This window comes from Vidua macroura, chromosome 9 (genome assembly GCF_024509145.1).
Source record: "Vidua macroura isolate BioBank_ID:100142 chromosome 9, ASM2450914v1, whole genome shotgun sequence".
NCBI lineage: Eukaryota > Metazoa > Chordata > Aves > Passeriformes > Viduidae > Vidua > Vidua macroura.
Genome location: NC_071579.1, coordinates 14,424,691 through 14,441,125, shown reverse-complemented (window position 1 = coordinate 14,441,125; position 16,435 = coordinate 14,424,691). Strand labels below are relative to the sequence as shown.

At 37.4% G+C, this 16,435-nt stretch overlaps 1 protein-coding gene across 3 annotated transcripts in view; it reads left to right on the top strand.

Annotated features, from left to right (window-relative positions):
• SNX7 (sorting nexin 7) overlaps nucleotides 1-16,435 on the top strand; it is a 29,367-nt gene that overhangs the window by 8,922 nt on the left and 4,010 nt on the right. For 2 of the 3 annotated variants that reach the window (XM_053985311.1, XM_053985313.1), the window contains exons 5-8: nucleotides 878-1,079; nucleotides 2,935-3,134; nucleotides 6,541-6,627; nucleotides 12,067-12,219. In XM_053985311.1, coding sequence (XP_053841286.1) covers nucleotides 878-1,079; nucleotides 2,935-3,134; nucleotides 6,541-6,627; nucleotides 12,067-12,219 — 642 coding nt within the window. The remainder of the gene's footprint in view (nucleotides 1-877; nucleotides 1,080-2,934; nucleotides 3,135-6,540; nucleotides 6,628-12,066; nucleotides 12,220-16,435) is intronic. The other variant, XM_053985312.1, reaches the window with a different exon arrangement.

Sequence of the window (16,435 nt, the reverse complement as noted above, 5' to 3'; positions counted from 1 at the left end):
TCCCTGGTTCAGTATTCAGTAGTGTCATCCCATGGCTTGTTAAAGAAGTGGCAGAAGCAGGCAGGGATTTGTGGAATATTCATAACCTGAGATAAACTTTCTTCTGTGGTTTTGCTAGTCATGCACTTGACCATAAATATTGCTGTACCTTCCAAAGTTGTTTTTGTTACTGCATTTTGGATTTTTGTGGAAAAATCATAGTATTTCAACTCCGAATGGTTTTTGGTACACATATAAGTTCCCAAGATCATGAGTAAAACAGTGGTATTAATTAATTATTGTTTTGGCATGGCAATGTCTTTTCCTTTTTTTTTTTTTTTTTTAATTTCACTAATCTCATAGAAGAAAAATCCAGAATTTTCCTGTTGCATTGTTGCAAAATGTGTCCAGTTGCAAATCGGAGTTTTGTACTCAGAAAAGCCTGTCTCTGAATTTCAGCAAAGGTTATTCTAGCAAGATATAAAAAGAGTTCAAAAAAAATAGATGGATTACTTTCTCCAGTAGGAGCATTGTCTGCTTTTCTCAAAGACTTATTTCTGCAATCATCACTTCTGCTTTCCTGTTCAAAAAGCTAAATTGCAAACTAGCTAACTTACCCTGAGGAGCGAAGGGGTGAAGGTTCTCTGCCATCTTCAACCATTCTTGTGACACTGTCATATACGGCATGCTTGTGTTTGCTCAGAAAGGCTTAGCAAACACATGCACAGGACAGGGATGGTTCTGACACTGGTCTAATAATGATAAGATTTATACACTAAAAAGACAGAGGTTTATGTATGTAGTTTTGTTAAAAAAAAAAAAAAGCCCGCTTTTATTTGTCGTTTTCAGAGAATTAACAAAAGTACCTGGAAGTAAAGAGAGCTTGTTCTGTCTTTAGGAACTCTCCTCCCACAAGAAGCAGGGTCCTGGTTTGCTGAGCAGGATGGGACAGACCGTCAGAGCTGTAGCATCCTCAGTAAGAGGAGCAGTTAAAAATCGTCCTGAAATGTTTACAGAAATGAACAATTACATGGAAACATTTAGTCAGAAAATAAACTTACTAGATAAAATAGCTCATAGAATTTACAAGGAAGAAAGGGGTAAGTAGAAAACTTTTATCAGTTTTATTGATTTAAGAAATTAAAAAGTAAATTAGTTTTCATTGTGGCAGGCAAAATACTCTTTCCAGGGAAAGGGAGATGTTTATATTGTGTTATTCTTTCTGGTCATGTTTTTGACAGACCTTCAAGTTTGAATAGTTTTTTTCTTAGGAAGAGTTTTAGCATGTCATTCAGCTACTTATAAGGAACTTAGAAGAATGTTTTAACATGTGCTTTTTGGAAAGCTGCATGACCTTTGGTTTTTAACTTTCAAGGGAATGTACAGTTTTCTGTGTAATCTCATAGTGACATGGGGCTGTCTTGATTCCAGGTCTCTAAACTTGGTTTAGTTTTGTTCTGCACCCTTTTTTCATTGACAAAGTAGATTTTAATTTTTTAATAGCTTTACTGTTGGCCATCATTTTTGTCATGGTAAGCTGTGCCTACTAGAGTTTTCTCAAGAAGTATGGGTTAATCGGAATTTTTTCCTTAAGTAAGAGCAGTTCACACACCTAGCTGGAATGCTAAGTTACTGACTTTCCTGAGATTCTGAGATGATCCTGATCTCAGACTATGCCTGTTCAGTAGAATTTCCACTGGACAGCACTTGAAGTATTTACTTGTCTATATTATATAATATAATTTGAAGAGCTGCACTGTGTTAATAACTGAGTCCTTGACCTTTCTTGTGCAGTCCCAGATCTCAGTGTGTCCTCACTGAATTGAAAGGGTGTTATAAAAGAAAAATACATGGTTTTTGATTAAAAGAGTTCGTATTAATATTGTTCCCTCCAGTGAAAGTAGCTGTGTGAGGTCTGTAGGTTCAAGGTATTAGTGCCAAAATATTTATTGGAAAAGCTTAAGAATTTTGACATGCTCCCAAATGTTGTAGGTTATATCTTCTTTCTAGATTGTCCAAACAACACCTGTCAGAACACTTGTGTGCAGGGCCACACTGCTGTGAATAGGAATTGTTGATAGCTGTGATGCAGAGAACATTTCTGCTTGCAGTACCTTAACATGGGGTTCTTGATTACATCTTCCATAGAGGGCTTTTTTTTGTCAAAATAATCTCAAAGTAAAATTACACTCTTTATGCCACACAACTGCTTTCATCTTTCTTAGGACATTTCTTCATGATAAATTTAGTAGTGACAAAATTGCATTTTCAATGCATGACCAATGTGTTCAGTCTCCTCCTGTGAACTGCAGCTTGCCCATGTTTAGCCCTACCAAATGGCACAGTGATTTGTGGGCCTTCTCTGATTATGGATTATCACTTGGTCCAGAAACATAAGAGAAGTAATTAATAAGATATCTCTGTATTTAAATTAATAAAAACTACTGAAGGAGATACCTGCCAAGCAGGAGTGAACTTAAGTGTTTTTTCTGAAGCTTTTGGGACATAACAAAGCTTCTAGTTTTAATAACTGAGACTGTATTTGGAACATCACTATTTGGTAAAGAAGCAGAGGAAGAGGAATACAGAAACAGAGGAATTCAGGGCAGTAGAAGTCAGCAAGTCAGACCAGCTGCTGTGGCTCCTGTTGCTCTGTATGAAGACAATGTGAGGTAATACAGTGTCTGAGTACAGCTCTTCAGGTCTGCCTGAGTATTTGTGTCATTGTGAATGTCTGGGGCACTTTTGCTGATAGATTTCTCAAAGCTACTTAATTACAATACACTAAATTGATTAGTTTAATGATAAACAGTGAACTGGAGTTATCTTGGTCGTTTGAGCAAATTTAAGATTAGCATCAGTCTCTTGCTTGGTTCACAGTAAATACAAAGTTGCAATTAGTATCACTTAGAGCTCTATTAATGAAGAGTAATACGTGTGTATGTTCCTTTTAAGACTATTTCAATGAAATGAAGGAGTACGGTCCCATCCACACGCTGTGGTCGGCATCGGAAGAAGACATAGCTGACTCTCTGAAGGGCCTGGCCAGCTGCATCGAGCGCTGCTGCAGGGCCACGGAGAGGCGAATGGCAGGGCTCTCAGAGCACCTCCTGCCCATTTTACATGAATACGTTCTCTACAGTGAAATTCTCACGGTAAGGTTTCCCAAAGGACTCTTTATGGCTCAGTATAAAATTTGGCTTAGTCCAGTGACCATGTCCAGGAGAGAATTTGTTGCTGTTGAAAATGACTTCACAATCCCTGTATTTATTCAGTACAAAGCATGCACAGCATACGATACCTGTCCATTATTGAGGAATCTGATTGGTCCTGTTTGTCTTGCTAACCAGGCCAGAGATGCCCCTTCCAAATAAAAAGAGCTTGATAGTTTTCTCTAGCAGGCAGCCATGGGTAGCTGTGCTAGGGTGTCTAGTTTTGCCATCTTCAGTGAGCTCTGCATTGTAGCAATGAGGGTTTGGGAACAGCAGTTGAGAAAGACCTTCCCTGACACTGCCAAAATATGAACTCATTGAGTAACAGATTGTGTGTGGGAAAAGGAGCGGAGAGGTTTTTCCCTTTCTAAACTCTTCCTAAGTATGTTTTCTTTTTCCAGAACAGCTGGGAACTTCCAGTCCCTGCACCATTATATAAGCATGTGTTAGTCTTTGCCATAAGCTGCTGCTCTCAGTTCCCTTTATGTATGTATTTTGCTTACATTTGGAGAGGAAGTAAAAAATCAGACTCCAGAGTTGATACAGTCAGTGCTGGTGGATAATCAACATAATAAAGTAACTGAATTCAGTATGTCATAATTCCCACTTTGCTGCCTACAAAAAGCAGAACATGTGTACAAACCCCTCTTTGTCTAGGTTTTGAGCAATGCCAGCTGCAGAATCTGTTCTTGTGTTACTGCTGGGAACCCAGCTCCTGCTGCAGTGGTTTCTGGGTAGGGGCTGCAAGAGTCTTACAGTCCACAGGTAGAGCGAGACCCAAGTGAACTGAGCCTTTGGTGGCACTCTGCAGGGTATTGTCACTTTCTCAGTAAGGCTTAGCTACTGAGAGTTAGGAATTCCTGCTGCAATGACTGCTGTCTTTAAAACAGGCTTCACAGAAAAAGGGGCCATACAAAATGTCCTGTATCTCACAGTCCTCCTTATTTTCTGGTATATGGAGGTAGGTACTGCTTTGCTTAAAGATCTGAAGAGATTACTGTCCTAGCGATTGCAGGTCATCTTCTCCCCCACTTCCAACCTTATGTTTCAGAATTTCTATGTTACCCATAAGCAATTGTAGTCTTCATGCTACTGAGGAGATGCTGCCCACCTATTGCCTTCTCTTTTGCAGCCTGACTCACCCTCACCCTTTCTCAGGCATTCTGTTTTGTGCAGAGCACAGAAAGATTTCTGAGGACAAGTCCCAGGATGATTACCTGGCTCTTCCTGCACACCTTACTGTTGCCCACTGGTTTTTTTTTGTTTTTTTTTTTTTTTTGCTTGTAGCTTTCTTGATTCAGCACTTGCAACACAATATTAGGCTGCCATGTGGTTCTGTCCAGGGGAGAAGTCTTCCTTCAGTAGCTCACTCCCATTCCACAGCTGTTCCTTTCCCTTCATTCACCATGGATTTTTGTTTTACTTACTGCTTATTTCCCTACTTGCACTTTGAAGAGGGAAATACTAGTCACTAAAATAAAATACCTAAAAATATCCTGTGGAAGTAAACCACTAGTAAGCCTTTCAGAGGTGTGTTTAACCCCTCATCACAGGGACCTTGGTGCAGTGCTGCCAAGATCACATGCAATTGTGCAGAACAAAATGTGATCAATACAATACAATACAATCCTTGTATTTTCCAGGTTGAAAGTTCAGCCTGTAACTAGGAAAATAGTTAGATTCATAACTAAAATAGTTACATCTGGACCAACCCCTTTCTAACTGACCCACAGAACAAATCTGCTTTCCCTCAGGGTACAGATTACAGCATTAATTAGTTATGGGTCCACATAAAACTATCTGTGGGTTTTGTGGCAAGGTACCATTAAGTATTATACAAAAAATCTGTAGAAGTATAATAATATGTTTTAAAAGAATAGTGCCTTTGTTTGTAATTAGAAGTCAGTACTTGTCGATGTAGCACCTTAATATTAATTGGTTTTGTCTTGTAATTTAAAGTGTATGTGTGATACATGTTGCCAAACTGTCATTAAAAGTTTTAAAAGAAGCAAAAGAAATAGGAAAAAAGAGAAAACATTTGTATTATGAAGAAAAGCTGTTCCAGATATTTTTTTTTGCTTCTGTGCTTCCAGATAAACATTTTCTGTATTTATCTAACCAAAAGATTCCAAGGTATTGATGAGTATTCATCTATATTGCTGATCTACTGCTCAGAAAAGCCCAAAGTCAGATTTAGCAGGTTTTTGTAGTGATTACCTGTTCAAAAAGAAACATTGAAAAATTACTTGAAAATTAAGCTCTTGAATTATTCTATCATGTTTGATAAAGTGTCAAGGTTTCAGAGAGAACTCAGTCAAATAAGAGAGCTAGAGAAGGTAGAGCTGCTTGTGCCCTGTGCTGTTTCAACATGCCGTATGCTAGAGGTGAATACTGAACATCTCTGCAGAAGAAGCAGTAAAACCAGTTATGGCAAGGTAATGTAAAAGAAGGTTTTGAGATTTGTAATTATATATGTCCTGGTTCTGATTTTTTTTCAAAAAGACTAAAGCCTTGCAACACTTCTGCAAAATAAGCATACCTGAGTGTGCTTTTACAGATGAGGAAGCTAAGACAAAGAGACGTTTGTAAGGCTTCATCAAGATCTCAGAGCAAATGAGCATTGGAAATGGAAATTTAATCTGTAATACTGCTCCTGTTTTGTAGCTTAACAAGTGATATTGCTTCCCCTTCCTAATTTTTTTTTGACATTATGCTAAAAACCCAATACCTAATAAAATAGTTTCAAAGGAGGTAAAAATTACATATGCTGAAAATAAACACATATATTAATGGTAGAAAAGCTTTCATTCCTATGGTAACTTTATCTGATTTTTCTGATATTTTTTCTGATTTACCAGAACTATATTTGGCACTTGTTAAATAATATTAAAGGTTAAAGTCACAATTTAAGTAATGCCTTGTATACTATTTCTAGTCGTTCTACTTTATATTGTAAATTTTACTCCAAGAAGATACTTCTGTTCAGGAGATTTGGCAAACTTAGGTTGCTGTTTTTAAAGGAATATATTATAAGTTAAGCTGATACCAAGTAAACTTGTGTAGCAGTTCTGCTCATACAACTGGCAGTGTTATTGTGTATGGCAGATTCTTGTAGCACTGATTTTGTATTTAGTAAGATTATTGAAAAACCTCTAAGATAAAATACAGGTATGGAAAAATAAGTCATCGTGATTTTAATTTGTATTTATAAAACATATATCATGTAAAAATTATTAAAAGGTATCATTCTGTGGTCTTGTTTATCAAAAAGCAAATTTCTTTGATGGTTTTCTGAAAGAGCTAAAATTAAATTTGGTGCAGTTTACATCTTTTTTCTTTTCATACTAAGGGTGTTTTGAAAAGGAGAGACCAAATTCAAGGCGAGCTGGATTCCAAAGTTGATGCTTTAGCCAATAAAAAGACAGAGAAGGATCTGGTAAGTATTTTCAGGCAGCTGGACTCTTCCAGGCCGTATTGTACCAGCAGGAGAGGTGCGGAAGAAGGACGTGTGTCCTCTGAGGCCACGGGCTGGGAGCGGGTGCTCTCTCCACACCTCTGGTAGCTCTTTGTGCCAAGCAAAGGCCATCACCAGAAAGAAGCAGCATTTCAGTAGCTGGGCTGCTGGTCATGGTGGGCAACCACTGGCCTTTGTCAACACAGACTGTACCACGGCTTATTTTTAGCTTTTCTGTTTGCTTCCACACTTGGAGTTACAAGAAAGTAACAGTTGCTGCAGTGCTCTTGTAGCTGCTGCCTCATTGATGTAGGAGAGGTAGAGGAGGTGATTAGAATAGGCAAAGCTGTTCATTAAACTTACTTAAAGTAAAATGTTCTGCATTCTGTTCTTACAGGTTTCTGTTTTTTCTAGTTGGGCCCAGGGTTATTTTTTTTGCTTCCAGTATAAAACCTTCATTCATTCTAGTGAAGTCAGACTGTAACTGGTACCCCATGGGGACAGGCATCCCCAAAACCACCAGCAAGGCTCAGCAGCCAATTAAAAGCAACCTCTGGGATGAGAATTGGCATTTTTAAAAATTTTGATTGTTAACTCTCCAGCCTAAATAATGTCCTTTTAGCACAGTATTAACACCAAGTGTTATATGGTGTAAATAATATGTAAAAATGATTAGTAACTTTTTAGTACATCAAAGGAGAAATCTTTACCATTTCTGATGCTTTTTATTGGGCTTGTTCTAATTAGTTTCCATGTAAAGATGAGCTGTTTAGATTGTTTTTGGCACTTGAAATGCATGTTTTAATTTGATTTTTTGGCACTGAGATTAATAAATAAGAATATATTGCTGATCTCTGATATCTACAATGGCTATGGTATATTATATAACAATTTCCCTCTGTCTACTGGTAGTGGGACTTTAAGTAAATATCTCTGGTATTGGGGTTTTTTTCCTGAAGCAGAAATTTTATGTTCTGTAATTTGTTTTTGTTTCTCTACTTTATTTGCTGTTTCTCCTGTCCATTTTCCTTAGTTTGAAGCCCTAAGCTTTTATAAAATGCACAGAGGATGGTGAGTTGGAGAAGCCCCCTAGGCTGGGAGTTGGGTAGCCATGGCAGGTGCACTCAGCAATGAATTCAGCTCCATACAGCTTGTTTAGCAGCCAGACTCGTTGTTGTTTACTGCAGAAAAGACACCATAGCCTGGCAGGACGTGCTATCTTTTCATGATGCATTTGCTGTTATAATCTGATGGAGCTCTGAGACAACATGCATGCACTCCCTTTTCTTGAACTGCTACAAATAAAAAAGAGATATTTTTATTTTAGCATAGTATTGATTGTACCATGTTGATTTGATACTGACAATGGTTTACTCCATCATGAGTTGTTTGTACTTGCTTCCAGGTAGGATTTTGTAATCAGTTTGCCCAAACTAATTTTTTTCACTGTGTATATGTTTCCATATCTGCATTTACAGTTTGGTAAAGGCTTTGGACACTCTGATTACCCAGGTGTTCAGATCTTTGCTTTATCTTTCCAACCCCTCTATTTCTTACTAATTTCAGAGAATCCTGTTTTTGAGAGCCTGGTTCTCCTTGCAGTCTCAGAAGAGCAGTAAAACAGATGTCTGGTAGTCTAATCTGATAATAAAATCCTGTGTTCTCTAATTGAGTGGCAGCTGTATCCTGAAGACTTTTTCTTAATTAGTAGCTGAAGCGTTTTTCTAGTAAGGATAGTTTGGCAACAGAGAATGGTGTACTGCTATTTTTAACCATTCAAGTGACTTAACTGTTTTCTTGGTCATTTTTTTACTATGTTTTCATTTTTATTATATGTTGAAATATTTTTCTAACACTTCTAACCAGACTTACTTCTTAATAAAGGTGGTCATAACACAGGTATGTTGTTGGAACGGGTCTGAGACACCAAGTTTGGGTGTATTTGCACATATCTATTCCTAAGCAGAACTCCCGTAGCTTCTAATGATTTCATAGATGTCAGATTGAACTTGTCAGTGCAATCTAGTAGCCAGAAATTTTGCTGACAATGAGTGGCATGAACCCTAATCTCATTTGAAGTACATTTCCACCACAGATAAGGAGTCTCAGACTGTCATTAGAGCTGATAAAAGGCTGTGAGATACTTAGCATTGGTCGTGGCAAACATTAAATGATTTAACAAACACAAGGTTGTACAGCAGAAGAATGTAAAACATCCCTAAGGTCAGTGCAGATGAAATAGGCTGGAATTGCAAATTAAACTTTATGGGACATTAGGCTCATCAGCTGGGAAAAAATAAAATGTTTTCTTGAGCTGTGTTAGAAAGCTGCTTGTGGTGCTTCTACCAAAGCCAAAACCCTGATTTCTACTCCAAAATTTGGTCCACAAAGGAGGCAGTTATTCAGGGTACGGATGGTTTGAAGATTGTGATTTTGGATGCAGGCTCTGACAGAGAGATTGGGCCCAACTTTGGTGCCCTCCTGCTTATCTAGACATTTCTTACCTCCAGAGTTGTAGCTGTAAAGATAGTGGGATATGCTGCTCCATGATTCCCACACTCCCTCCTGAAGGTTACACAGCAATGCTAATGTCTCCCTCTATTGTTTGGGCATTTTTAACAGTTTTAGTGTTGCCACTAGGGCTGATAATAATTCTGAAAAAAGGTTGGTATTAATGTGCTCTGACAGAGCAAGATAAGCATTAAATGCCAACTTAAGGATTCTAATTTTCAGGCTTGAAACTGAGTAGTAAAGAGATGAAATGCTGAATCTGTTACATTCTGAATATATTTTGTGGTTTAACTCCAGGCTAAAAAGGGGTTAGTATCACCAAGCTGTAAGATTAATTCATATAGCAGATAGAAATTTGTGCTATTTTGCATAGGGAGATGGTGTAAAATGCTGTGTCACCATGTAATTTGGCTCTTGGGACATGTCTCTTTGGCTACAGTCACATAGTCCATGTCTATCAGCACTGCCCTAGCAATTCCTGGCTCCCACCTTCCTGTGCTCTGGTCCCATGTGTGATTAGTGCTGTGCTGGCCTCTGGCCATCACTGGTGGGAGATTTCATTTCTCACACTGGCTGCCACATGGAGATCAATGTAAGAAAATGGATTCAGAATCCCAGTTAATTTGCAGGATCAATTGTAACAATTTACACCTTGTAAATGAGGAACACACTAGGTGTGTTTTGGCTTGGACTTAACAAAAACTAGGTGTTTTTCTTCTTTAATTTCTGCTGTCATGGCAGCTAAAGAGAGTAGCATTGATGGGGTTTTTCAGTTTTGAAAAACTAGTCCTTGAATGTGTCTACTTGACATGGTGACATGTGGCATAATGCTGCCTTTAGACCTAAATCCAACCCCTGCCTTAATACAACATGTGGTTTCTTTGGGGCTTTAGAGTGGGATGTTTAAACTGCATATCCAGGCAGAGTTGTGTAACAGAGTCTACCTGTCCATATCATGTTCTGACTACAGCATGGAAGAAATCTGTACTTCCTAGAAAAGGCTAGACAAAAACAAACTAAAATAATTTAAAGTTATAAAGTTGTAAAGACCGAGATAAGAGGAAGCTGTTGCAGCCAGGACTTCTAAGTCAGAGAAGTTTTTTATGTGTGTAGACTAGTGTATTCCTACATAGGAACTTTTTTTTTTTGCAAAAGCAGAGAATGGATTCAACTGCCTTTCCTATTCTAAATCATCTTTAAAATATCATCATTTTCAGTATTCTGTGCACATTCATTTTTTGGTATTAGAAGGAAAGGCAATTAGCATGGAACATGGTCAAAATACCAAATCCAGTTGTCTGTAATTCCTTTCAAGGTAATTCCCCCACATTTAAACTTTGGATTAGCCTTTTCATTTTGAATGCAATGTTAATAGTTGAAATTACCCTTGTCTGTAGCTTGATTAGTGGTTTGGCCAGATAAGTGAACTTGGGCTTTTCAGTAAAGTAGAAATAATTTTTTTTTTCATTTTGTTCCTCATTAATAACTAGTATGTCATAAACCTAGAAGTGTGGCAAAGAAAATCAGTGTGGAAATCAAATCTAACTAAAAATGTTTGTTATTGACTGTAGATTACATTGGTTTAGATGAAATTTTCAGTGTTACTAGCTGAGGAGGCCTTGGCTTCTTTAAGAGCTGAATGGGATCCAGATTCCCTTTGATGGCAGCACCACTGCTGTTGTACTCAATCACTGTTCTCCCCTGCATGGTCCAAGCTGGAGGCTGTGCACCCAGACTTTCCAGTTCTTGCTCTGACTTCTGACGTTTCTGTGTTCTACCAGGAGTATAAGCTTTCCTTAAAAATCCTGGAAGTTAGTCCTGGAATTCTGAACTTCCTATCAATGAAAACACCAGCCCTGCAGAAAACAAAAGTAGCTATCCAACTTTACACAGGTGTGGTATAAGGAAGAAACTATTTGCTTTATGGCAGAATATAAGGACGAAGAAGAATTGTATGGAGCCTGAGTTGCAATGGAAGCAATTCGAGGAATTAAGTTTTCCTGCTTGATGTTCCTTGTTTTGGTGGTGTTTGTGCCTGCCTTCCCTCCTGCTGCAGACAGTGGCTCTGCAGTCCCAGCATGTGATTTTGCACTGTAGCCACAGGAGATCTACCTCGTTCTGTGACCTGCTGCCAGCTAGAACAGACACAGCTGATGAGTAAATGACAATAGGTAACCGAATTACTGAGAAGACCAGAAAAAACTCATTAAAGACAGGGCTGCTGTCCATTTATTCCCATTAGCTGGCAAGTCAGCTTATGCATCCACAGTAATTAGAAGCAAGTATTGTCTGTAGAGTAGCCCTCAAAGTTTTGGGTCCTGGATTGCTGTGAAAGGGTTTCTTCTCTGTAGAAGTCCTTTCATATAATTTCTTTCTCTGCTTCTGTATTTCTTTTTCCCTCATATGGTCACACACAGTTCCACAAGAAAAGATGGTAATGTGACAGGCAAGAAATCAGAAAGTTTGTGATTTTGATTTCTGCTGTCTTCTCCTCATTCTGTTTTCTCCTGTTATCAAAGATTCTGACAGGACTTTCTCAGTTTTCCTCGCCAAATCTAATTTGTACAATTGATTCTGCTTCAGTAAAGCCCTCTATATATTTCTTTTTTGATGCATTAATGTCAAGTGCTAGTGAAGAGGTGCCAGAGTCTGTAACTTCTCTAAGTGAAAAAATATATCTCCAGGAACACTTTCATTCTGGTCTATATTTTCTGTTATTAATATTTCAGAAATTGTAGTGAGTTATTAATTAAGAATTATTTTTAAATTTATCCCTGGGGAAATATTTTTTTTGCCAAGTTAAATACCAACTGTGGTTCTGCAGTTATCTTTGTCTCCACTACAGTCAATTAAAAATTTTGGAAATGGTGATTTTCCTAATATTTTTTAATGTTTAAAATTAATATTTAGTTCTCAGAAGAGATTGGGAAACTTGAAGACAAAGTTGAACGTGCCAATAATGCTCTGAAAGCGGACTGGGACAGGTGGAAGCAGAACATGCAGTGGGATATGAGATCAACATTCACGAATGTGGCTGAGAATAATCTCCGTTATTATGAAGAGGTAAAACTCTTTATCACAAAAATGTTATTTTTTCATTATTTCAGTGAAGAAGTCCATGGGTTCTCTGTAAAGAGGAATTTTTCCACTTTAGTTCAAACATTTGGTAACTTTGGAATCAGTTTCTGTGGAAATAGTGGGGCAGTTATCCTTAATTTGACAGATTTCAAGCAGAATATATTTTATTGTGCCCAAGCCGTTGATCCTGAGTTCATCATCGACAGAGGGCACTCTTGTTTTACTAACCACAACAACTTGGAACATGATTTTCGGTTCAATGTCAGCTGCTATATTTCAGTTTGGAAACATTTTGCTGTGAGAGTATGAAGAAGCCCTCTGGAAGGCTCAGACCTGTATGAGGAAAACCTTTGAATGTGATTCCATCAGATTTTTATTTTCAGCTCAAATGCCACAGGTAATATTCTTGGTAAGAATTTCCAAGAATATTCTGTTAAGAATTTCCAAGAATATATGCTTGGAAGGAGAATTTGAAAACATATAACAAAATACATTAACCATTCTGTGAAGTTTCCTCACGGGGAACTCAATGTTGATTGAAATGCACATTTTGAAAATATCCCAGATGTCTTGAAGTTTTTAAAATAATTTCTCCTTACTTTTGGGAAGAAAATGGAATGCACTGAGCCATCTATTAATCATAAATTAAGTCATTTTCACAGATATATTTTGGTATCTGTAACTTCAGTCCTGTAGTCTGAGCCTTTTATGGATTGCACATTAGCCAATCTTAGTGCTCTGATTTTACAAATCGTTTTGTTAAAACATAATTGAAAAGACAGAGCTCTTGATCATCAAGTCTAATTAATTAACATGCAGTCTGTGAGATGCATGGACATTGACAATCTGTTGTTACATATTAAGATCAAAATATTTCCAGAAATCAGGAAGGAAGCTTTTGGCATCCTCTAACATTGTCTTCATTTATTGATGGTCTCTGACTTCTATAGCAGCAATATGTATGTTACAACAATGCTGAATATATTAGAATATTTTCTTTGTGAATTATTAGCTGCAACATAAAAATAATTACTTGGTTCTTTTTCCTGTCTAGAAATGCTTTTTGCTGAATTAGAAGTTTAATCCAGAGCACCAAAGAACATATTGTACGTGAAATTACTGTTCTTAAGCCACAAACTGTAGAAAATTATTCAGCTGTCTCTCTAACTGCCAGAGGTTCTTCTTAAATAGCCTCTGAAATACTAGACAAGTTGGTTTATACTGAGGCACGATCTTTTGTTGGTGTTTTTCTTGAATATTGAAATCTTCATTAAATAGTTTTGCTGTTACAACTTTGTAGATCTACATTTTTAAAAAAGCACCTTATCTTACTACAGCAGTTGCAATAATAAACAACATTGTGCTAAGTCTATGACTCCTTGTTTGCAAAGTGAGCACTTACTAATCATTATCTAATCCTGATATTCAAAAGAACTTGATAAAATTTAATATTTTGATTGGGAGTTTTCACCTAAAATTCAGTTAAGACCCGTGGTTAATGGTGATGGTTAATTATTAGAGAAGTGATTACTGGTTACTGTCAGAGGCCTGTGTATCTCAAACTACAAGTGTGTACTCCAGAAAGCAGCAGGAAAAGAAGCTCTGGCATCTGCTCCTACTGTTTAGGAGTGAAACTTCAGGAAAGGAATCTCAAAAACCTGAGAAACAGAATATTATTTTTATGCTTTCAGTAGGAAAGAGAATCCAACCTTAAGTGTCATAGTTTGAGTCTGACTCATTAAACTCATGCACAAACACAGTGTCTGTTACAGTGTTTTTCACTTACTCAATTATTACTTGCTTCATTAGCATTCTTTCACATGTCTGATGTTACTCATTCAGACTTTTGATGCACCATTTAATGCTTACTAAGCCTTTTCTTGCTGTAACAACCCTCATTTTATTTCCTGCCTTTTCCCCAAAGCATGTTCTGTGCATTTTCCCAGGCACAGTGGATGCTATGAATGTGATTCAGCCATCCAGTTCTTCTGTCCAGCTCCTATGAGGAATCATCTCCTGCTTTCTAACTTAGTGACTACCTGCTTCTCATCCTTTCCACAACTTCCCCCACCCCTCAGTTAAACTATTTGTGCCTGTCCACAAGCAGTGTCTCATTCTCTTCTCTACAGCAGCATTTAACTGTGCTTCTCATTATTCCTCTTGCTAACTGCATTTCCCAGGCACACAACCAAAGAAGGAATCATTTCTGTTCACAGACATTCTCTGCAGCCCTTAAATTTTGGGAACCACAAAGTACTGAGAGACAAGCGTCTTGTATTTTCTGATGGCTGCTGCAGTAGAGAATGCAGCCCTTCAAAACCCAAGCCAGTGTGGTCAAAAACAACACAGCAGGATGTAAAAGTACACTAGAATTTCCACATTTCATCTTTGTCACAATGGGCAAAGATTATGACCTTATGTTTGTTTGGGTTTTGCCTTAATTGTAGTTGCCTAAGGATTCTGCTGTCAACTTGTCAAGCATCACTTAGCTAGCATAAAAAAGTATCTCTTCCTTAAGCTGAATTAATGTTCACATGAATTAAATGTTACTCTAAAGTGTTACCAGTAATTATGTTTCTCCGGATTTACAATTTTAAGAGTTATTCCTGTAGTCTTCCAGTTCACTGGCTATCTTATTAAACTTGAATAAGAAGTGTTCCTTTGTTTCTACAGCTGTTTTGTGTCTCTCAGTGCTGTGGTAACAAAGGCACGAATAAAAGCCCAGTGTTGCAGATTTACAGGGTGCTCCTCTGCAGGCCTGTGAAAATGAAAGCTTTCAAGTGATAGTGTGGAAGCTTTGTTATAATATATTTAAAATAATCTAGGAGCCAATAATTACCATGACTGACCAATCATTTGGTATTCCTGTAGCTGGTGTCAGTGGTTCATACAGTTCTGTACTTCCTTTCCTCTGGAAGAGAGTTGAATAGATCCTTAATTCTCTCTGTATTCCACAAAGTCTTAAATCCAAAATAATATTGTATCAACAATGACAGTAAATGCATTGCTAAAATGTGAAACGATATGAACAATATTAAAATGTTTTAATTTTTAAAAATTCATAAATTTCCTCCTATTTCTGAAGTAAATAGCATTGATTCAGCACATGTTAACACTGTACCATTTATTTTACTCCTTTTCATTGAGCCTTAGGCATGACACCATTGTCTGACAGCTTAGTCCAGAAGAGATATCTGCCAAACAGCTGGAATCACAAACTGTCCACAGGGTGGAGCTTTCATCTGAGAAACTGAGTGTCACCATGAGTATTTTCATTAATTTAGAAATAGATGTTCTAAAGATGCAGCATCACTAAATCCAAAGCAGGATACAGAGTTAGTGGCGGTGCTGGCAGTGTTTCTTAGCTGGCAGGTTTGAAGTGTTGCTGCTTGCAGACTATCAGAACCAAACCAGGAACTGTTGAATTCTGGCTTCAAAGAATAGAAGCAATTAAACATATGCTAATTTTTTCACTTTTTCTCATGTGTTTAGTATAGCTAGTACATATGCAGCCAATGAATTTTGTTGACTTACTCTTTTCAGGAAAACCACCAGAATAAGTGGCTAGGTTTTACAGCCCAACCCAAAGACTAGTTATACATTGTAAATCCAGTAAATATACCAGAGTTTGGGTTTCCACTGCTTGTTGGGTACTCCAGGAAATGCAGACAGATTGGTGTTTTTTTCCTAAAATGGGATGATAGTTAGTTTTGGCATTGAAAGAATGTGTTTTTTCTTGAGCGTGGATGAACCTTTCTTTTAAAGCATAGCATTTGATTTTATTTATCACATGTGAAATTAATCCTGTTAAGTCCTTGTATCTTAATGGATAATCACTAACCTTTGATATAGTCAGATTCTTGTTGGTATTGGCACACCTTACTATTTTTCAAAAATATAAATAATTTCCTGATTTTCTTAAGTGTTTCAAGCACAATTTAGTATATTTCTGTGACCTACATTGTTGTACAGGCATAAATTGATCCAAAAGATTCATTAGGGCAAAGCAATACTTGTTCCCCGTTACAGCAACTTTCCTGTAACTTCAAAGCCCTTATTTACCCCTCAATCTTGTAAAAGCTGTAGAAAAATAGATGAGATTTGTTATTTGCCCTAGAAGCCTCTGTAGTGATGCATTTAAGCAATCACGTAGCAGAAAGTTGGCTGCTCTTGTGTGTTGATCACATCCTACACTAGTTCA